The 24268-nt window shown below is 48.0% G+C and overlaps 1 protein-coding gene across 4 annotated transcripts in view; it reads left to right on the plus strand.

Annotated features, from left to right (window-relative positions):
* The window catches only part of LOC126194813 (lipase member M-like), a 245746-nt gene that overhangs the window by 17466 nt on the left and 204012 nt on the right, over positions 1-24268 (plus strand). For all 4 annotated transcript variants that reach the window (XM_049933134.1, XM_049933135.1, XM_049933136.1 and 1 more), the window contains exon 2: positions 16910-17048. In XM_049933134.1, the coding sequence (XP_049789091.1) occupies positions 16932-17048 (117 nt within the window). In that variant the 5' untranslated portion in view covers positions 16910-16931. The remainder of the gene's footprint in view (positions 1-16909; positions 17049-24268) is intronic.

Below are 24268 nucleotides of genomic sequence, written 5' to 3' on the forward strand. Positions count from 1 at the left end.
CGACTTTCGCCTTGGCCGCTCCGCGTCACGTTTCTTGGTCTGTTGTACACTACTGGCCATTAAAATTGCCACACCGAGAAGAAATGCAGATGATAAACGGGTATTCATTGGACAAATATATTATACTAGAACTGACATGTGATTACATTTTCACGCAATTTGGGTGCATAGATCCTGAGAAATCAGTGCCCAGAACAACCACCTCTGGCTGTAATAACGGCCATGATGCGCCTGAGCATTGAGTGAAACAGAGCTTGGATGGCGTGTACAGGTACAGCTGACCATGCAGCTTCGATTCCACACTTCATCAAGAGTAGTGACTGGCGCATTGTGACGAACCAGTTGCTCGGCCACCACTGACCAGATGTTTTCAGTTGATGAGAGATCTGGAGAATGTGCTGGCCAGGGCAGCAGTCGAACATTTTCTGTATCCAGAAAGGCCCGTACAGGACCTGTAACATGCGGTCCTGAATTATTCTGCTGAAATGTAGTGTTTCACGGGGATCGAATGAAGGGTACAGCCACGGGTCGTAACACATCTGAAATGTAACGTCCACTGTTCAAACTGCTGTCAATGCGAACAAGAGGTGACCGAGACGTGTAACCAATGGTACCCCATACCATCACGCTGGGTGATACGCCAGTACGGCGTTGACGAACACAAGCTTCCAATGTGCGTTCACCGCGATGTCCCAAACACGGATGCGACCGTCATGATGCTGTAAACAGAACCTGTATTCATCCGAAAACATGACGTTTTGCCATTCGTGCACGCAGGTTCGTCGTTGAGTACACCATCGCAGGCGCTCCTGTCTGTGACGCAGCGTCAAGTGTAACCGCAGCCATGGTGTCCGAGCCGATAGTCCATGTTGCTGCAAAACGTCGTCGAACTGTTCGTGCAGATGGTTGTTGTCTTGCAAACGTCCCCATCTGTTGACTCAGGGATCGAGACGTGGCTGAACGATTCGTTACAGCCATGCGGATGACTGTCATCTCGACTGCTAGTGATACGAGGCCGTTGAGATCCAGCTCGGCGTTCCGTATTACCCTCCTGAACCCACCGATTCCATATTATTCTAACAGTCATTGGATCTCGACCAACGCGAGCAGCAATGTCGCGATACGATAAACCGCAATCGCGATAGGCTACAATCCGACCTTTACCAAAGTCGGAAACGTGATGGTACGCATTTCTCCTCCTTATACGAGGCATCACAACAGCGTTTCACCAGGCAACGCCGGTCAACTGCTGTTTGTGTATGAGAAATCGGTTGGAAACTTTCCTCATGTGAGCACGTTGTAGGTGTCGCCACCGGCCCCAACCTTGTGTGAATGCTCTGCAAAGCTAATGATTTGCATATCACAGCATCTTCTTCCTGTCGGTTAAATTTCGCGTCTCTAGTACGTCATCTTCGTGGTGTAGCAATTTTAATGGCCAGTAGTGTAGTTTACCGCACCGCCTCGCTAGTAGCGGCTGTTCCAGCTACACTGTGTGATCAAAAGTATCCGGACACCTAACCGAAAATGACTTACAAGCTCGTGGCGCCCTCCATCGGTAATGCTGGAATTCAATATGGTGTTGGCCCACCCTTTGCCTTGATGACAGCTTCCACTCTCGCAGGTATACGTTCAGTCAGGTGCTGGAAGGCTTCTTGGGAAATGGCAGCCCATTCTTCACGGACTGCTGCACTGAGGAGAGGTTTCGATGTTGGTCGTCACGTCTGGCACGAAGTCGGCTTTCCAAAACATCCCAAAGTGTTCTATAGCGTTCAGATCAGGACTCTGTGCAGGCCAGTCCATTACAGGGATGTTATTGTCGTGTAACCACTCCGCCACCGACCGTGCATTATGAACAGGTGCTCGATTGTGTTGACAGCTGCAATCGTCATCTCTGCATTGCTCTTCAACAGTGGGATGCAAGAAGATGCTTAAAGCATCAATGTAAGTCTGTGCTGTGATAGTGCCACGCAAAACAACAAGGGGTGTAAGCCCCTCCATGAAAAACACGACCACACCGTAGCACCACCGCCTCCGAATTTTTCTGTTGGCACTACACACTCTGGCAGGTGGCGTTCACCGGGCATTCGCCAGACCCACACCCTGCCATCGGATCGCCACGTTGTTTACCGTGATTCGCCACTCCACACAACGTTTTTCCACTGTTCAATCGTCCAATGTTTACGCTCCTTACACCAATCGGGGCGTCATTTGGCATTTACCGGTGTGATGTGTGGCTTATCAGCAGCTGTTCGGCCGGAAAATCCAAGTTGTCTCACCTCCTGCCTAACTGTCATAGTACTTGCTGTGGATCCTGAGGCAGTATCGAATTCCTCTGTGATCTGGATAGATGTCTACCTATTACACATTACGACCCTCTTCAACTGTCGGCGGTCTATGTCAATCAACAGACGAGGTCGGCCTGTACGCCTTTGTGGCAAATGTGCCCCTTCACGTTTCCGCTTTACTATCATATCTGGAACAGTGGACCTAGGTATGATTAGGAGAGTGGACGTCTCGCATACAGACGTATGACACATGTGACACCCAATCATCTGACCACGTTCGAACTCCGTGAGTTTCGCGGATCAGCCCATTATGCTCTCTCACTATGTCTAATGACTATTGAGGTTGCTGTAATGGAGTGCCTGGCAGTAGGTGGCAGCAGAATGCACCTATTATGAAAAACGTTTGTTTTTGGGGGTGTGAGGATACTTTTCATCACATACTGTACGTTCCTGACATCCGACGGGTCTCTCCTACCGGAAAGCCACGATCTAGCTGTAGTTTGTCGCAACGTACCCCAGATACACTCCTGGAAATGGAAAAAAGAACACATTGACACCGGTGTGTCAGACCCACCATACTTGCTCCGGACACTGCGAGAGGGCTGTACAAGCAATGATCACACGCACGGCACAGCGGACACACCAGGAACCGCGGTGTTGGCTGTCGAATGGCGCTAGCTGCGCAGCATTTGTGCACCGCCGCCGTCAGTGTCAGCCAGTTTGCCGTGGCATACGGAGCTCCATCGCAGTCTTTAACACTGGTAGCATGCCGCGACAGCGTGGACGTGAACCGTATGTGCAGTTGACGGACTTTGAGCGAGGGCGTATAGTGGGCATGCGGGAGGGCGGGTGGACGTACCGCCGAATTGCTCAACACGTGGGGCGTGAGGTCTCCACAGTACATCGATGTTGTCGCCAGTGGTCGGCGGAAGGTGCACGTGCCCGTCGACCTGGGACCGGACCGCAGCGACGCACGGATGCACGCCAAGACCGTAGGATCCTACGCAGTGCCGTAGGGGACCGCACCGCCACTTCCCAGCAAATTAGGGACACTGTTGCTCCTGGGGTATCGGCGAGGACCATTCGCAACCGTCTCCATGAAGCTGGGCTACGGTCCCGCACACCGTTAGGCCGTCTTCCGCTCACGCCCCAACATCGTGCAGCCCGCCTCCAGTGGTGTCGCGACAGGCGTGAATGGAGGGACGAATGGAGACGTGTCGTCTTCAGCGATGAGAGTCGCTTCTGCCTTGGTGCCAATGATGGTCGTGTGCGTGTTTGGCGCCGTGCAGGTGAGCGCCACAATCAGGACTGCATACGACCGAGGTACACAGGGCCAACACCCGGCATCATGGTGTGGGGAGCGATCTCCTACACTGGCCGTACACCACTGGTGATCGTCGAGGGGACACTGAATAGTGCACGGTACATCCAAACCGTCATCGAACCCATCGTTCTACCATTCCTAGACCGGCAAGGGAACTTGCTGTTCCAACAGGACAATGCACGTCCGCATGTATCCCGTGCCACCCAACGTGCTCTAGAAGGTGTAAGTCAACTACCCTGGCCAGCAAGATCTCCGGATCTGTCCCCCATTGAGCATGTTTGGGACTGGATGAAGCGTCGTCTCACGCGGTCTGCACGTCCAGCACGAACGCTGGTCCAACTGAGGCGCCAGGTGGAAATGGCATGGCAAGCCGTTCCACAGGACTACATCCAGCATCTCTACGATCGTCTCCATGGGAGAATAGCAGCCTGCATTGCTGCGAAAGGTGGATATACACTGTACTAGTGCCGACATTGTACATGCTCTGTTGCCTGTGTCTATGTGCCTGTGGTTCTGTCAGTGTGATCATGTGATGTATCAGACCCCAGGAATGTGTCAATAAAGTTTCCCCTTCCTGGGACAATGAATTCACGGCGTTCTTATTTCAATTTCCAGGAGTGTACAACGGCCACGAAGTAGGGAGATTTTGACGAGTCGTGATACTCATTGATCCGAAAGAGCTGTTGGGTATCCACCTGTCCACCTGTCGTTTCCAGCAGTGTATGTCACAAGTTCACTGACGATGAGGTCTGTGACAAACTTCTCAGCCGCTCGACGGAAGGGTACCGATTCTCCCACTCTGACCAGAACGTGGGTGTGGCAACACCCGAATGTGCTGAACTGGGAATACAAAATATGCGTGTGTTTCAGCTACGACTGAAGTTCCAGCGGATATAGTCACCCTTCATCTTCGACCCTATGGCGCAGTCCTCACCGAGCGAGGTGGCGCAGTGGTTAGCACCCTGGACTCACATTCGGGAGGACGACGGTTCAATCCCGCGTCCGGTCATCCCTTTTTCCGTGATTTCCCTAATTCGCTCAAGTCCAGTGCCGGGATGTTTCCTTTGAAATGGCACGGTCGACTTCAAAAAAAATGGTTCAAATGGCTCTGAGCACTATGGGACTTAACTTCTAAGGTCATCAGTCCCCTAGAACTTAGAACTACTTAAACCTAACTAACCTAAGGACATCACACACATCCATGCCCGAGGATTCGAACCTGCGACCGTAGCGGTCGCGCGGTTCCAGACTGTAGCGCCTTTAACCGCTTGGCCACCCCAGCCGGCGCACGGTCGACTTCCCTTCCCATCCTTCCCTAACCTGATGAGGCCGGTGACCTTGCAGTTTTGTCTCCTCCCCTCACATCAACTCAACCGAACGCTCAGTACTCGGCCGAAAAATGGAAGACCTTCGAAACTTAACCCGTCTGTAACGGGGTGCGACGGGTCCACATGAGCTGCGCCCCCAAATGTCTTCCTACCTCACGATCACTGGTTGTCGGTCGATAATTATTTACGACCGTCAACCGAGGACCAGCTCCGGGTGTGGACAGGTAGGCCACGAAAGCGGTGCCATGCTGTTTCGTGCAGACTCCTTCTGACGATCGGTTTCAACCGTCGGTAGTAATCCCTGTGCCGATTACGTACGTTGCGGCGGCCAGACGGGAGATGCCAGCTGTCTACGACGACCCTGCAGCAGTTCCTGCGGAGCCCGCAGCTTCTTCGCGCGCCGATGCGTCTGTTGCAATCTCGTCGAGCCAGGCGGCACACCTGCACCGCCGGAACGACAAGACGACAGTTCGGTGGAAGTTGAAGAACAGGATGCCGTGCCCTGCCCTGTGCCGGACGCGAAGGCGAAACAACGTAAACAGAGATCGCAGAAGCGACATAATAACAGGCGCGTAACGACCGAGGCAGTAGAACTGCCCGAGGAAGCAACGACGGCTGATGGGGTGCGGCAACCGATACACCGGCCCGACGCGATCGATCCTAACGTACCAGATGATTCCATGTCTTCACCTGCTACAGACGAGACCGTGAATTTGAGAGGCACCCACATGCCTTGCTCATACTGTGGCATCAAGCAGTCAGGCCTGCAAGATGAGTGGTCTGCCATCCGAGTGGGTTCATTCTTATTTATCGAGTAACATGAGCTCTAGTACTCACAATTAAGTTACAAATTATTCTACTGTTAGAATATTACGCAACGGAAACGGATAACGCACATCTGACTATTAGTAATTTACATAACTCTGACTGTTCACTACGCACTGGCAATACCACATTTTCTTTCTTATTTAACGGCTTTGATCAACACGTGGCCATCGCACTGAATATGAATGGCGCACACATTATAAATTCTGGATATCATGACAACATACTATTCGAAGGAAAAGGCCACCAATCTTTTTCTTTTCACTATCTTATTTATTCCGATAAATTCTATAACCTAAACACACAAATTCTATAACCTACAACAATAACACCTGAGAAATTCCGCCCAGTGGGCATGGCTTTACATTGGTGATTCTCTATCTTATGGTCTCGTAATTATTTAACGCTACAGTGCACTTTCTGGATAGGATGGTGGATCTTTTTCTATATCTCACACTTCGACTCTCACACCCATCATCACGAAAATTTCCTCCAGACCGAGTGGTACAAAAAGGAACATGCATAACCCACTGCCTCTGAAACTATCCTTTTACTCTCCCATGCCAACCACACATACTTAAATTTCATGAAATACATCACACTGGCAACATATAATACAAAGAATAGTCACAACGATATAATCACATCACTTTCAGCTTTCCCACTTCAATTAGTATTTATCCCAGTTTCACACGACACTGCCCCACTTCGTAACTTTTTTTTCCTACTATGAACTCTGGAGGATATATGCACGTCTTCCTGTGCAATGCAAGCCAAGTGGCGTTGCTGGATAGACGGCTGACTCACCTTGCTTCTCTCTCAGAGTATTATAGTTTGAATCAAGCGTCACACGGAAACATAACACGCAAAGTAATATTAAGAACATATTCATCACACACGCGAGTCCTCAACTGATACCATGGACGAGTACTTCTCTTTATCCTGTGTCTCATGCACAGATTGAGACTCACACAGTACTCACCACGTGGCAGTACTCGTCTCTAATTTCAAGTCCTGCACACGCCATTTCTTAAATATTTCCAACTTATAGTACACACGCTAGTAATTCAGCTTAAGCACTCGGAAGTATTTCAACTTATTGCTACACGTGGTTTCATTGTGACTGTTGGTCACTTCCGAAGATTACTACGATCCCTTTAATATTACCTGCCTGACATTTAATTCTCCCCACAAAAATTCCTGAAATAGAGAAATTATTATTCCAAACTACTCTTAAGTATTTCACATGCATACCATGTCTCCACTCTTTTGTCTTTACGGAGCACACCTAAGACAGGTCTCACCAACACAAGATCCAGCGCCAGAATGCTGAAACATGGCCGTTCTTCAGGTCATCCCGCACCTCTGTCGAGGTGGGGGAAGACAATGCTACCCATTGGTCAGCCACATTTCAGGCGCTCAAAGCTCAGGTAAATCTCATCTCTTTGGTTCCACCAAAGGTGACCAAAGGACCGTTTCAAAGATGATCATATATTGCACATTCACTATCTGTGGTTAGCAGACGACCATACATTCATACATTTTGCATATCTCACCAAATTGGATGTAGGGATTTATTTTGTGGGAGTGCACATGTGATCAATTAAATAAATAATTTGTCATTCTTTCCTATACTGGTATCCAGCTTCGGTGTATTAACTGAACTTGAGTTATTATTACAAAAAATATGTTGTTCTGACAAGAATAACGAAGAATGTTGTACCTATTTTCAATGTCGGGCGGTACTGTACCCTTTCACATTGTGGGGATGAAGGAGACCACCGAAGCCCTGTCTCCAGGGATACACCCACGACTACGTATGCCTCCCGAGATCCAGTGTTATCGACCTCCTTGGGAGACTGGTGCAGGAGATGGAGATGCAGGATGCGTTTCAGGTCCCGGATCATACACCGATGCAGTTGGCCGCGTCCTCGTTGGCGACGACAGACGCCTAGGCCGGGATGACCTACACTCGCCGCTTCTTGTCTCTTGGTCCTGAAGACACTCCACGCCACGAATAATATCCATCCGTAATACCAAGGACAGCCATCACGATTTGATGGGACAGGCATACCGCCTCGCCACAATCAGTGTCAACGGCGTTACTATTACTCTCACAACACGTTTTCTTGGGGATACATTACGAGCTGCGGATCTGGATGTTGTTTTCCTTCAAGAAGTCCGACCAGGACTCTGTCTCGATACTTACGGATATGGCGCCTACACCCTGTCTTCAGTTGTGGGCGGAGGAGGGAAGGGCCTATGGCAACTGATGTATCCCATTTACCATCGGCCTGCGGAGTCGCACTCACTATTCATACACTTCGTATGGTGAGCCTGTAGGCTCCTTTCGGAACCGACAAATGAAGTAAACGCCACATATTTCGTCCCGAAGAAACAGCAGTGCTCTTCCAGGCCAATGCCGACCACTTGGTAGTGGGCGGAGATTTCAGTTGCGCGCTTAGGCCGTCCCACCAGATGCCGCACCGGATCACCTGCCCGGCACTTCAGGCGCTTGTAACGGACTTGGCTTCACTGGACACATGGGTCATACAATGCGGCGATCGACATGAATACACATACTTTACTAGCCATTCCGCGAGCCGTTTGGATAGAGTTTACATCACACGGGACCTGCTATCGGCAGTTGTCGACGCTGAGATGTGGCAGCGCTCAGGGGCCATCTATAAGGGGCGTTTCAGAAGAAACGAGCCGGAGGCATAATTACGGAAACCTGTGCCTGTATGTTAGAAATATTGACCCTGGCTGTTCAGACACTTGTCCCACTGTGATACAAGGTGGTTAATGGCTGTCTCATAAAATTCCCAGAGTTGCGATGTCAGCCATTTCTGCACTTACTGGTGGACGTCACGGTTCTTCTTTGACCAAGATGGCCCCCTTCTGATGGCCGGCCGGTGTGGCCGTGCGGTTCTAGGCGCTTCAGTTTGGAACCGCGTGACCGATACGGTCGCAGGTTCGAATCCTGCCTCGGGCATGGATGTGTGTGATGTCCTTAGGATAGTTAGGTTTAAGTACTTCTAAGTTCTAGGGGACTGATGACCTCAGATGTTGAGTCCCATAGTGCTCAGAGCCAGTTGAACTACTTGAACCCCTTCTGATTCACTTCCTGTAGCACGGGACAAAAGTGAATGCCCAGCGTTACTCGCAAATCTTGACCACCCTTCGCAAAGCGATCAATCAAAACGAACAGACAGTTTCACGCCTGAGGTCATTCTGCTCCACGACAATGCAAAGCCTCATACGGCCAACGAAGTCGCTGCACTCCTGGAGAAATTCAAATGGGAGGTTCTCGGCCACCCTCCAAACAATCCGGACCCCTCTCCCTGTGATTACGCCATTTTTGGTCCCCTTAAACAGGCTCTGAGGAGCAAACGATTCACCTCGGACGACGACGTCCAGCTGTACGTGTGGAACTGGTTAACATTGCAGCTGCAGGAATTTTATGAAACAGCCATGCACCGTCTTGTGTCACACTGGGACAAGTGTCTCAACAGCCAGGGTCAATACTTCTAACATACAGGTACTGGTCTCTGTAATCATGCCTCCGGCTCGTTTCCTTTTTAACGCTCCTTATAGCATACGTCTGTACTGTCACCACCTCCGCCACCGCGTCCCATGCAAAAGGGGTCTATGGCACCCCAATGTGGCACTTCTTGATGAGTTAAATTGCAGACGCGAAGTTGAGTCCAGTTGGAGCAGATGTCAACGGCGTTTACCCGCCTACGATTCCACACTTCTGTGGCCGTTATGGTGTGACAAACCCGCCATTGTGCACCTATCGACGTGACAGAGATCGCTGGTGTACCAAGACCACTGATTTCTATTACATTGTTCTGTGTCAACTGGCTGTGCAACCGCCGTCGCCGGAACGGCAATGGCAGAACACCACGTCAAAGCACACTTGCTACATATCACTGTGGTATGACTCGTGGGTTTGCAGGTGCATGCGAGGCGAACTAATGATATACTGATGAGGGACACTCCCTCCACCATATCACAAATGCAAGGTACGGTGACCTGTATGTATCACAAGGTCTTACAACGACTCCGAACATATGGTCGCCTCAACAAATTTAGATCATTGGACCTTACGCAACGAACTTGGTACCTCAGTGTGTACATAGCTTCTCAGCGTAAGCATTACGCCCACATATTATCAATGACAGACGTAATGGTCGGGGATGGGGGCAGTGTTCGGACATGTGGTGAACGCTGGTGCAGCTTTTAACTGCCATTTTGTTACTCTTACTATACCCTTCCCCAAAGGAGGAGTTGGGCTCACTTACGTCAAGCACAGAGAACTGGCACTGTACCATCACTCAATGTGGCAAATCTGGCTTTCACGAACAGATAGCCCGATAGCACAGGTGGTCCCACACAAATTGTGCCCACTGGTACCTGTTGGACGTTTGTGGCCCCGGCTATCTCATATTAGGACGTTTCTCGTGCTATATACTGGGAATTATACCGGAGGCATGGAATCCGACGGAGAAGATTTGTTATAGTGGCCGTCAGCGCTGGAATCCAGCTGACAACAGTGTTTGACGATACTCCACAGTCGACTGGATGCAAGTTTGGCTTGCCACCCACGGACTCTTCTTGTCCATTTTTTGTGTGGTTGACGTGGTATGTGTTCACTAACGAGAAATTTCCGGTCTGACACCTAGCTGACCTAACTGTTGCGCGATGGTAGATACGGACAAGCACAGACTCAACTGTGGCTCTACACGCTAGTGCTGAAAACGGCTCCGCCATATACTGGCTTTCCTCCTACGCTCGTCCTTTACTTAGACTGTGCCTATGGACGTCTTTCATCCCGAGACCGTCTATTTCCCGATGACAGGGATGGATGCGATCAATTAGGTAAATGGAATGGCGATACATTATATGTACCGCGACGGTGAAAAGAAAGTCCTCGAATTGTGACAATCAGGATGGATGAGTTGATGCCCTTAATGAACAGAACGCAATACCGGAACTTTTTTCCTAACTACGCTACTGGCCATTAAAATTGCTACACCAGGAAGATGACGTGCTACAGACGCGAAATTTAACCGACAGGAAGAAGATGCTGTGATATGCAAATCATTAGCTTTGCAGAGCATTCACACAAGGTTGGCGCCGGTAGCGACACCTACAACGTGCTGACATGAGGAAAGTTTACAACCGATTTCTCATACACAAACAGCAGTTGACCCGCGTTGCCTGGTGAAACGTTGTTGTGATGCCTCCTGTAAGGAGGAGAAATGCGTCATCACGTTTCCGACTTTGATAAAGGTCGGATTGTAGCCTATCGCGATTGCGGTTTATCGTATCGCGACATTGCTGCTCGCATTGGTCGAGATCCAATGACTGTTGGAATAACATGGAATCGGTGGGTTCAGGAGGGTAATACGGAACGCCGTGCTGGATCCCAACGGCCTCGTATCACTAGCAGTCGCGATGACAGGCATCTTATCCGCATGGCTGTAACGGATCGTGCAGCCACGTCTCGATCCCTGAGTCAACAGATGGGGACGTTTGCAAGACAACAACCATCTGCACGAACAGTTCGACGACGTTTGCAGCAGCATGGACTATCAGCTCGGAGACCATGGCTGCGGTTACCCTTGACGCTGCATCACAGACAGGAGCGCCTATGATGGTGAACTTGTGAAGGCATTGCTAATTACGCATATAAAATTTTTTTCGTGATTTTCTTTAGATTTCTATTCTTTTTCTTTTGTTCATATGGGCATTTCTAATTGTGATTATGTAACCGTCTACTGTGGTTTTTAAATGTAAAGATGTAATTGCGGTTATTTCGTTTGCCAATGGATAAGTATGTTTCTTGCTTCGTACGTGTGGTAAAGTTTGTAATGTTCTCTTTTGAAATATTATTAATTGTGAAAAATGCAGTCAATAACATTTATAAAGATTTATGTAATTTACGATAACGATATAACATCTATAGACAGGGACAGCGATAGTGATATCGATAGTCGAAAGGTTGTTGTGTGGTAGAGGGGATGGTGGATGATGTGTCTGTGAAGCGTGCGCGGGATAATAGTACTGTGTTTTATGAAAAGCATACGTAATTGTATGACAGTGATACCGAACTATCAGATTGTTAATTCTCTTTACCACTGCGGTATGTAATGCCATCGCCAGCGAACTTTAAGAGCAAATAAACCGGACTGTGGAAGTGCCGCGAACATTATTTTGTTGTGGCCAACACTTACTGTGTTTTTATGCGAATCAACTTTGCTGGTATTGGTTTTGGGTGGTGGAATGGTTGTCTATCACATTCTATCAAGCCGTGAAATTGAAGACTTTAATTAACTGTGCAATATAAATGACTTTCAGTGGTGTTGTCGAAGTTTGAAATGCGAGAACAGAGTGGACATTGTTTACGATATGCTTCACAAACAAGAACAATTCTATGAACATTGTATTTGTGGCTAAGACTATATGAATCTGACGAACTGTGTAATTATGGACGATAGCGTCACGGACAGTGCATAAAGTGTAAAAACGAGCGATATCTACGTCATGTACTTTGAAAGAGAGGACATGTCAACAACGATTCGTATACTGGCGTCTTGTGGTTTGTTAATCACCACGGGGTTAATGGTACAGCTGAACCGGAACTTTATTTGCGTTTCGCCGGAGAAGATTAACCAGCGGAACTGCCTGTATCCTGCTCTCATTATCGTAACCCGCCGACATCGTGCTGCCCAACGCAACGCTTCGTATGCAACAAAAAGTTAAGAGATGTCACCGAACGCTATCCCCTGACCTAGAAACTTTCCTTTCTCTATTTAAAGTATTAGAATTACAGACTCTATTTAATTAAATTCTTTGTTTAGTTTATGTTTGCTTTCTGCGAACGAAAATAAAATTACAATCAGTGAATTAAAAGTTGCCTGGTAGTCATTGTTGAAACGCCAGCAAATATAACCTTCTTCCTCTCATTAGAACTAATTCTCCTTGCATGTCAAAACTATTGTTGTTATTTTATGTAGTTATTTTATGTTAGATATATGACAGTGACTAATAAGAGTATTTTGTCGCGAAATATGGCTTCGCGCGAAAATTACGGCGACCGCCATAATTGCTTGCGTTCTGACCAATAACGTAAAAGCTGCTATTCCCGTATTGGTGCATTTCCTGACATGTCAGCTGTCAAATAACGTAGGGACTGTTTACACAGTAACAAAAGTTTTTGATATTGTATTGCTACGAGTCGTAGTATTAAGATACACTGGTTATACTCAAAAGTGGGTAGATGTATGGTGAAACCCCCCAGTGTTCATGCGATTATTAACAGTATTGTGTGTGATTCACGAAATTTTGTCACTTTTCCTAATTCCTTTCAGATATTGTCTTAGATGTCTTTGAAGTTTCAGAATATATATATATACAATTTTGTCGGTTCAGGTTAATTTCAGAGCAGTTTCTCGTGAATATTAGAGTTTTCAGTTCATAAACAAAGTGGGATTGTGACAAATTGAGAAGCATAACAAAGAGTGTGGTTTTCCAACTATAATTTTGGATGACTTCACAGTTCAGATTTTGATAATTATTTTTCCTGTGGGTTGAGGTCATCACATACTGAACAACGAACCTGGGTGCACGAATGGCAAAAAGTCATTTTTTCGGATGAATCCAGGTTCTGTTTACAGCATCATGATGGTCGCATCCGTGTTTGGCGACATGACGGTGAACGCACATTGGAAGCGTGCATTCGTCATCGCCATACTGGCGTATCACCCGGCGTGATGGTATGGGGTGCCATTGGTTACAAGTCTCGGTCACCTCTTGTTCGCATTGACAGCAGTTTGAACAGTGGACGTTACATTTCAGATGTGTTACGATCCGTGGTTCTACCCTTCATTCGATCCCTGCGAAACCGTACATTTCAGCAGGATAATGCACGACCGCATGTTGCAGGTCCTGTACGGGCCTTTCTGGATACAGAAAATGTTCGACTGCTGCCCTGGCCAGCACATTCTCCAGATCTCTCACGAATTGAAAACGCCTGGTCAATTGTGGCCGAGCAACTGGCTCGTCACACTACGCCAGTCACTACTCTTGATGAACTGTGGTATCGTGTTGAAGCTGCATGGGCAGCTGTACCTGTACACGCCATCCAAGCTCTGTTTGACTCAATGCCCAGGCGTATCAAGGCCGTTATTACGGCCAGAGGTGGTTGTTCTGGGCACTGATTTCTCAGGATCTATGCACCCAAATTGCGTGAAAATGTAATCACATGTCAGTTCTAGTATAATATATTTGACGAATGAATACCCGTTTATTATCTGCATTTCTTCTTGGTGTAGCAATTTTAATGGCCAATAGTGTATTTGCCGTAGTCGTTCATGAACCTCACCGACCAGTTGGTGTGTGCTGGGTGTGAGAAGAAGTTGAATAACAGACGTGATGTTTCCACGATCCCCATAGGATAACAGAAACAGACTCTGACTGTGTGCAAATGCGTCAGACACTACGACGGTTGACGACTGGTGATGTCCGTTGAAATGACAACCGCCTCTTACCGGCCACCAGCTTGGATAAGGTGATCACAAGGGGCAAAATGGTTGTTTTTAGTTCACATGGTGTCATAATTTTTGTCTATGGATCCCTTGTATAGCTGATTTGTAATTTAAAGAAAAACATTGTCACGGTGCACCTCGGTGGTAGGAGGGGGAGACATCGTTGCCAGTCTTCGTCATTCGACCCTGCCCGCCTTGCCTCCTCCACCCTGCTGATGATATTACTCCTTTATAAGTCGTGAAACTATTTTTTCCCTTTCCTGGCACATTCTGTTATTCGCTACTCGCACACATAAATTTTTTTAAGTAAAAGAGTGAGTTGTGAGCGACACGTACAACGTCAGGTTGTCCCTTTGTCTCAGAATTAGTCTTTTCTTTACCCGCGTGTTTTGCTGAGCTGCTAGTGGCTCGCTTCTCAATAGCTCCAAGTGATAACTTTCGTAATGTCGCATGGCGCGGCTAGTGAGTTTCGGCATTAATACAGGGTGAGTCAAAATTCCTTGGACACCTTCATAAGTTGGAAGATTAAAGGGAAAATTGAAATATGATGATGGGAACATAGGTTCGACGTTGGGCGCAACTTTTGAAGTGAATGTCATTCATGGACGCCATCTTGAAATCCGCCATTTTGGATTCAAATATTATTTTTTAATGGGAAGGGGGCTGTATGACACATCAAATAACACTCGCTTGAGCTCTAGAATTGAGTGGTGTGATTTGTTTTTGTCTATCTTGTACAGTTTAGAAGTTATTAATGTTCAAAGTTACCTTGATACCGACTCATGTCTCTCTTTGTTCCAAGTGATCTAAAATGGGTCTGACACGTGAACAGAAGATCGAACGCAGCTACCGAACAATAGCAGCTGAGTACAGCAGACGGCACCCAGACAGAGAACCGGTATCGGACAGCACGGTGGCTCACGTGATCACCAAATTCCGGGAGACGGGCTCTGTTCACGATAGGGCATGTAGTGGGCGACCAAGAACTGCCACCAATGAGCAAACTGCAACTGCGGTTGTTGCGTCGTTTGTGAAAAGTCCTAAACGAAGTACCCGTCGTGTGGCCCAAGCATGTGGAATAAGGCCAACCCTCCATTGTCCAGATATTGCACACCAATTAGTGGCATCCTTACTAGATGCAACATCGAATTAAAGAGGATGACCCTGATCGCCGGTTGGAGTTCTGCCTGTGGGCTACTGAACAACACGAACTGGATCCTTCGTTTGCCAAGGGCATACTGTTCAGCGACGAGGCGTATTTCACTTTGAACGGGGAGGTTAATCGACATAATTGTCGATACTGGAGTGACGCAAATCCGAACTGGGCTGCTCCCAATTCGAGAACACAGTCCAGCGAAGGTGATGGTGTGGTGTGGTGTGGCATATGTGACACCCGCATCATTGGGCCATTTTTCATTTACAACACCTTAACTGCACGACAGTATCTGATGCTGCTGCAGGACCTTGTGTTCCCTTCCACACTGAACGCTGACGGCATTTTCCCATCTTATTTTCGGCACGATGGAGCCCCTCCACATTATGGCATTGGCGTCCGTGAATGGTTGGAGGAACAACTGCCAGGGAAGTGGATTGGTCGCCGTGGTCCCGTGGAGTGGCCGCCGAGATCCCCTGACTTCACGCCCCTTGATTTTTATCTATGGGGATATCTTAAGCAGATAGTGTACGCTGAGAGCATCCGTGATTTGAGACACCTGGAGGAACGCATACAGCACGCCTGTGACCAAATTGCAGGAGACACTCTCCTTCTTGTGCAGTCAGAATGGTTGCGGTGACTACAGTTGAGCATCGCACGGGATGGACAACACGTAGAACATGTGTTGTAGTAGTCGGTATCAACGTAATTTGCCAACTTTGATCATTAATAACCTCTAAACTGTACAAGATAGACGAAAACAAATTACACCACTCAATTCCAGAGCTCAAGCGAGTGTTATTTGGTGTCATACACCCCTCTTGCCATTAAAAAAAGAAATGACTTGAATCCAAAATGGCGGATTTAAAGATGGCGGTCCTGAATGACATTCACTCCAAAAGTTGCGACCCGACGTCAAATCTATGTTCCGATCATCACATTTCAATTTTCCCTTTTATCATCCAACTTATGAAGGTGTCCAAGGACCTTTGACTCGTTCCTTATAAATAACTGTTTGGCCGCGGGTAACTCTGCGGGCTGCAGCTAGTACCTAATAACTCATAGACACTTACTGACGAAGCTATGATATAAAAAACATACGACTGCTGTCGTGAAAGCTCTACCCATTTTTGGAAATTCATCAGTTGCTCTTCCGTTAAGTCACGTCTCCGGCAATCCTAGTGGCGCCTACGATGAAATCTCGCGCACCGCTCTTAACAGATACTCTCCACGTTCTCGAAAAAGGCAACTATCGATTCTGAGGCGGGCAGCAGTGCAATAGTACGCTCACACAGCTGTCACCTGAGAAATAATCTGAGAAACTGTGGAGGTGAAAATGTACGTCCCGAAAGGTCAGGACTGTGGACTAGGGTGGACAATTTTCGCTGTCGCTTTGTTCTCTGCTCACACTGAGGCTCACTTTGCTCTCTGTCCGGCAGGGTCCACCGCAAGTCAGAGGGGATGGAGCCCGCCAGCCTGCTGTCCGCCGCCGCCTCGCTGTTCCTGGCCGCCCTCAACCTCACCTCTCCTCCTCCCAGCAGCGAACCACCGGCCGACCCGGCGGTCTACGCCACCATGGTGAGCCTCCGGCGCCGCCTCCGCGTCACGCGAGATGTGTTCCATCCAGTAGCACAGAATCAGGGGAAGGCTGCGACATTTACCGATTGCAATTATTGTGCTACTGCTGCCGGCCGAAGTGGCCGTGCGGTTAAAGGCGCTGCAGTCTGGAACCGCAAGACCGCTACGGTCGCAGGTTCGAATCCTGCCTCGGGCATGGATGTTTGTGATGTCCTTAGGTTAGTTAGGTTTAACTAGTTCTAAGTTCTAGGGGACTAATGACCTCAGCAGTTGAGTCCCATAGTACTCAGAGCCATTTTTTTGTGCTACTGCTAGGGCTCTCTGAAAAGTTTACAGACAGTTTCTGCTTACATTTTCAAACTCGACTGCTAAAGAACACCAATACCAGACTCCAAGATGAGATTTATAGGTTGCTGCGGGCCTCATATTTCGTGATTCTTTAGCATAACTCAACGCACAGTAGTGTGTGCACAAAAGAAGCTGCCCGTTTCTGAGACAGTGGCGCTGGAAGGATGGCGAAGGGGGGAGGGCCTAAATTACATGCTGTAGCTGTTCAATCAGCAATAGATCGTACAGGTTATATTAGTGTTATCAACGATCTGACAACTACAGATGTTTATTGACACTAGTGTGTCACTCGAACGCCAATCCTGACATATTATAAAAATGGGTGGATGTGCATACTGTATGTTACTGAGTATTGGTGTATATTCCACATCTCCTCCTAAGCCGCAGAACATATTTCAACCAAACATGGTACACCCACCAGTCACTCAACAGAACCTATGTATCAAAGGATTGAGGGTGGGGGTGAGAGACTTGCAACAAACTTTACACATAATTTCACACGTTTGCGAATCTTTTTCTCCCTGACAACCCCTAAAAAATGATGAAGAGAAAAAAATTTATCGCTTACTATACTTTAGCTGTTCATACGGTAAAAGAGTCGCATAAACCATGGCCTGAGTTATTACTTATTTGCGGGTCCCCTCAGGGGCTCAGCATTCGTTTGCTCGGTACAGGCTTGGCGACCCCAGGGTTCCTGAGCTGGGGACTGGGGAGCACCACCAGTCCTCTCTCACTGTAAGCTCTGGGCATGTTTCAGCGACTAGTGTGCAGTGCGGCGATGGCAAGTCCTGTGTCACAGGGAATAGGGGTCTTGCCTTCATTGACCGGTTAGCGAGGACAGTAAAAACCTCTATGAGAAACCTCAAGGTACGCTGTGCACTAATGAGATGGATGGCTGTTGAGATGGAACAGTCGTTAGTGGACAACCTCTGGAGAACCAATCACAACTCAGTTGTGTACGGCTTCCTCAGGCATGTAAGGCTCTGTCTAGGTGGACTTGTACATCCACAGCTACTCGTGGAAACAGAATGGATCCCTCCAAATTTTCGCTTCCTCCTCCCAGCGGAAAGGAGGGCCCCAGAAAGGTACCAATACCCAGTCAAATAATAGGGCTCATCTAACCAGTCCTCCCAACTCAGAGCTGTTTCAGTATTCCAGTTTGAATAGTAACAGGATTCGTGCTGCTTGTCACAGCAAGTTTTTGTTAGTTAAAGGGAAATAGGGAAGCTTTGAAAAATTCTCACCCTTTTACAGTTGAAAGGGTTCAGAGTGAATTGCAGGTACGCTAAAATCGGTTAAGCAGTTGTGAAATGGGACACTGTTGGTGGAAACCTCAAGTTTCTAAGAAGGGACAAACCTGCAGAAGGCCAAATATCTTGACTAATATACCACTGAGACAGAGCTGCATTCCATATTAAACTATAGTGAAACTGTTGCGACATGTGGTGACCTGGTCGACTGAAGACTAAAGATCTCGTGGATATGATGGAGTGCCTAGCAGAATATTAAAGTACTGTGCTGCACATGTTAGCCCTGTATTAAGCCATACTTGTAATTTTTGTTTTTAGAATGGTCAGTTTCCCGAACGATTAAAGTACGCAGTAGTAAAGCAGAAAGGTGTGCAGTATACTGCTGTATCCATTTTCAATAAGCTACCACAAGAAGTAGTAAAGAAGTTTTGCTATTTGCGGAGCAAAATAACTGATGATAATCGAAGTAGAGAGGATATAAAATGTAGACTGGCAATGGCAAGGAAACCGTTTCTAAAGAAGAGAAATTTGTCAACATCGAGTATAGATTTAAGTGTCAGGAAGTCGTTTCTGAAAGTATTTGTATGGGGTGTAGCCATGTATGGAAGTGAAACATGGACGATAAATAGTTTGGACAAGAAGAGAATAGAAGCTTTCGAAATGTGGTGCTACAGAAGAATGCTGAAGATTAGATGGGTAGATCACATAACTAATGAGGAGGTATTGAATAGAATTGGGGGGGGGGGGGGGGGGGAAGAGGAGTTTGTGGCACAACTTGACTAGAAGAAGGGATCGGTTGGTAGGACATGTTCTGAGGCATCAAGGGATCACCAATTTAGTATTGGAGAGCAGCGTGGAGGGTAAAAATCGTAGATGGAGACCAAGAGATGAATACACTAAGCAGATTCAGAGAGATGTAGATTGCAGTAGGTACTGGGAGATGAAGAAGCCTGCACAGGATAGAGTAGCGTGGAGAGCTGCATCAAACCAGTCTCAGGACTGAAGACCACAACAACAACAACCACAAGAATTAAAAAATCTTAGCAGTAATCCACGCGCTTTCAAATCGAAACTGAAGAGTTTCCTCATGGGTCACTCCTTCTATTCTGTTGAGGATTTCCTAGAGAAATTAAGCTGATTCTTGTATCATATTCATGATTCCGTATACTTAAACTTATGGCTTGGCTTTTTTGGGTTCATAAACATTATATTTTATCTGTTATTACTTTTATGTTGTAATTTCATGTACTGACACGTTCCATGACCTTGGAGATTTTCTGCTCAATTTGGTCCTACGGAAGTACACGTGTAAATAAATAAATCGCCAAAGAAGACCTGCAAGTTGAGTGGGCCCAAGAAAGCTATGTAGACGTGCAGAATATTATGAAAAGGATGGAAGTAGACCTGACTAGTCGACTCGTTCATCTGCACATTTAACAGCACTGAGTTCCCAGAACATATTAAGGTTGATTTTCACGAATCAGGCATATGGCACTATTTCTTCAACTCAGTGCACTGTTTTAAATGTCAGTGCTTTGCGCCCCACACCACTCTTGGATGTGAGAAGCCACTTCCGGCAAATGCGGTAAGGCTGCCCAGTATGAAGTCGGATGTTCATCTCCTCCAAAGTGTGTGAATTGCTCTGGGGCTTACCCTGTCTTGAGTAGGTACTGCTGCCTCTGCCTTGAAGAATGGAAGATACAAGAGATCAAAACCATAAGGCGGATCCACTGTAGTGAGACCAAAAAAGATTCATAAAGCTGTGCAGCTTCAGTTGTCAAACAGTGATATCAGAAAGCTGATGCTGCTACACAAATGGAGGTGACAAGTGTCAGCACTAGCACCTGCGTTTGACAGCATAGTTCTGCTGCTGCTGTTGTTACTTCACTTCCTTTCAAAACACCAGACAAGCCCGTGATAGCTGACGTTGTGGACTTCCTTGCTCCTCCAAAGATGCTCTGGTCCACTGATCAGCGCTCCCACTACCACTGCCGTGGTGGTCGCTTTGACGCCTACCCAGGGAAAAAAGCCAGAGGCCAAGGATCCCTCACGGAATCATGAAGTAAACAGTCTGACGACATCGACATCATCCTCTCTAACGTCTGTTATGATTTTTCCGTAGAACTAATGACCCTTACATCATACAGGAAAAAACATTTTGACCCAACATCGAGCCTCCACCTATACAGGCTCTTCTCCCTGGTAGAAAGACAGAGTGAAAGTGCAACAGCCATGATAGATGGCTCACAGTGGAAAATAATTGGGATCAGGGCGCTTGTTGAGAAACTGAACGTGCTAGCAGAGGAACTCCCATTGTGCCTATGTTTAGAATAAACGCATTTTAAAGCCACTGATGCCTCTGTAATATAGGGCTATAACCTCCACAAAAAAGATGACCTGGCTGAGGACAGAGCCAAGGGATGGGTTGTTGTTTTTATCAGTGACACACACCACTCCTCTGTTCTTTCCTTGGTTACGGACCTACAAGCAGTGGTCATTGCAGTTCATGTGGGCCAGAAGATCAGCATGTATTCACTGTACTCAACTTCACAAGATGTGACAGACTCTGAGGCTCTCATGGGCATTATTGAACAATTCCTCCGCCTATTTCTCTTACTGGGTGATTTCAACGCCCATAATGTATTACGGAGCTCGAGCTATACTTGCTCTAGCAGGCGGATCTTGGAGAACCTTATGCTGTCTTCAGAACTGAGCATCCTCAATATGGGCAGCCCCCCACTAATTTCTCAGCTACACTCCTGGAAATGGAAAAAAGAACACATTGACACCGGTGTGTCAGACCCACCATACTTGCTCCGGACACTGCGAGAGGGCTGTACAAGCAATGATCACACGCACGGCACAGCGGACACACCAGGAACCGCGGTGTTGGCCGTCGAATGGCGCTAGCTGCGCAGCATTTGTGCACCGCCGCCGTCAGTGTCAGCCAGTTTGCCGTGGCATACGGAGCTCCATCGCAGTCTTTAACACTGGTAGCCTGCCGCGACAGCGTAGACGTGAACCGTATGTGCAGTTGACGGACTTTGAGCGAGGGCGTATAGTGGGCATGCGGGAGGCCGGGTGGACGTACCGCCGAATTGCTCAACACGTGGGGCGTGAGGTCTCCACAGTACATCGATGTTGTCGCCAGTGGTCGGCGGAAGGTGCACGTGCTCGTCGACCTGGGACCGGACCGCAGCGACGCACGGATGCACGCCAAGACCGTAGGATCCTACGCAGTGCCGTAGGGGACCGCACCGCCACTTCCCAGCAAATTAGGGACACTGTTGCTCCTGGGGTATCGGCGAGGACCATTCGCAACCGTCTCCATGAAGCTGGGCTACGGTCCCGCACACCGTTAGGCCGTCTTCCGCTCACGCCCCAACATCGTGCAGGCCGCCTCCAGTGGTGTCGCGACAGGCCTGAATGGAGGGACGAATGGAGACGTGTCGTCTTCAGCGATGAGAGTCGCTTCTGCCTTGGTGCCAATGATGGTCGTATGCGTGTTTGGCGCCGTGCAGGTGAGCGCCACAATCAGGACTGCATACGACCGAGGCACACAGGGCCAACACCCGGCATCATGGTGTGGGGAGCGATCTCCTACACTGGCCGTACACCACTGGTGATCGTCGAGGGGACACTGAATAGTGCACGGTACATCCAAACCGTCATCGAACCCATCGTTCTACCATTCCTAGACTGGCAAGGGAACTTGCTGTTCCAACAGGACAATGCACGTCCGCATGTATCCCGTGCCACCCAACGTGCTCTAGAAGGTGTAAGTCAACTACCCTGGCCAGCAAGATCTCCGGATCTGTCCCCCATTGAGCATGTTTGGGACTGGATGAAGCGTCGTCTCACGCGGTCTGCACGTCCAGCACGAACGCTGGTCCAACTGAGGCGCCAGGTGGAAATGGCATGGCAAGCCGTTCCACAGGACTACATCCAGCATCTCTACGATCGTCTCCATGGGAGAATAGCAGCCTGCATTGCTGCGAAAGGTGGATATACACTGTACTAGTGCCGACATTGTGCATGCTCTGTTGCCTGTGTCTATGTGCCTGTGGTTCTGTCAGTGTGATCATGTGATGTATCTGACCCCAGGAATGTGTCAATAAAGTTTCCCCTTCCTGGGACAATGAATTCACGGTGTTCTTATTTCAATTTCCAGGAGTGTACTTCTGGATAGCCATCGACATCTATTTCTGCTCTCCCACCGTTGCAGACTCAGGTCAGTGGAAGCAACAGATGACCTACATTCCAATGATCACTTCCCACAATGGATCCACTTACTAGATGTAGGATTGCTAGAGCACAACCCATCGAAATGGGTGGTTAGCAGGGCTAACTGGACGCTGTGAAACCAGATGGAGACAGCTAGTTCCGTGATTGACCAGGGAGTGTAGCTCAGCAATTCGAGACAGGCGTGTGGCGCTTTCCTCGTTTAAATGCCGCCCAACAACAGACGACCTCAAAGTCTTTCAGGTCACGAGAGCGAAGATTCGACACGTATTTAAAGAGAGTAAGAAAAAGTCATAGCAAGCGTTCCTGGACTCCATCAAACATTTAACTTGTTGCGTAAAACTATGGGAAGCCACCAGGAGGATTTCCAGTAAACACAGGCCTTTACCTATGGCAGCAGTGCTGAAACAGGGGTGTCTCCTGACAACAGCCGGAGACATCGCTCAGACTATGGCAGAGCATCCGGCAGCTTTTATTGCTAATGTCAGCCTGCATGTGGCGTTTGGCCGCTGCCGTGTGACGACAGAGACAGGCAAGTTGGAGTTTAGAGCTAACAATTATGATTCTTAAAATTGTCCTTTCACAATGTAAGAACTGGAATCAGCACTGTCTGAAACTCGTGATATTGCACCCGGTCACGGCGAAATCTGGTACTGCAAGGTTCGACATTTGCCAGCAGCGTTAAAGGAAACCCTCCGCGAATGTTTTAATCTTATATGGCAGGTAGGCCACTTTCGCAGTTCGTGGAAGAGGTAATTCTATTACCTCCCCTCAGACCACGAAAGTACCGCACATGTCCCTGTAGTTACTGGAGTGATGCCTTTACGAGCTGCGTAGGAAAGACACTGGAGCCGATGGTGAACCGTCGCCTGACCTGGTTGTTGGAGACCAGGAAACTCGTTAGCTGTTCCCAGTGTGGACTGCGGAGGTCTTGGTGCACTGTCAGAACCTGACAGTACTACAGGCAGTTTTTTTAGCAGATTTACCTACGTAAAAATCACTGTCTCGGCGTGTTCTTGGATATCAGTAAGGCATTCGACACTACAACATCCTCATGCAACTCCTTCAGTGTTGCTTTCTTGGCCACCTGTACCGACTAAGCGGTTTTTTAGGTCTTGGATTGGTGATGTGCTGCCAGTCAATTTTGAACAGGAGAATGGTGATCCTTAGAGCAGTGTTTTGGGCGTTACACTGTTTGCTATAGCCATAAACAGATTCACGTCTACGATAAGAGATCCTGTACAGTGCTCTTTATTTGTGGACGATTTTACTGTTTCCTGTTCCTTCTCAGCCCTGCAATAACGACTTGTCAGTTACAGTTTACAGTGCGGAGGTTAGAGGAGTTGCCTGCAAAGAGGAATTTTCATTTTCCTACAGGCA

This window comes from Schistocerca nitens, chromosome 7 (genome assembly GCF_023898315.1).
Source record: "Schistocerca nitens isolate TAMUIC-IGC-003100 chromosome 7, iqSchNite1.1, whole genome shotgun sequence".
Classification (NCBI taxonomy): Eukaryota; Metazoa; Arthropoda; class Insecta; order Orthoptera; family Acrididae; genus Schistocerca; species Schistocerca nitens.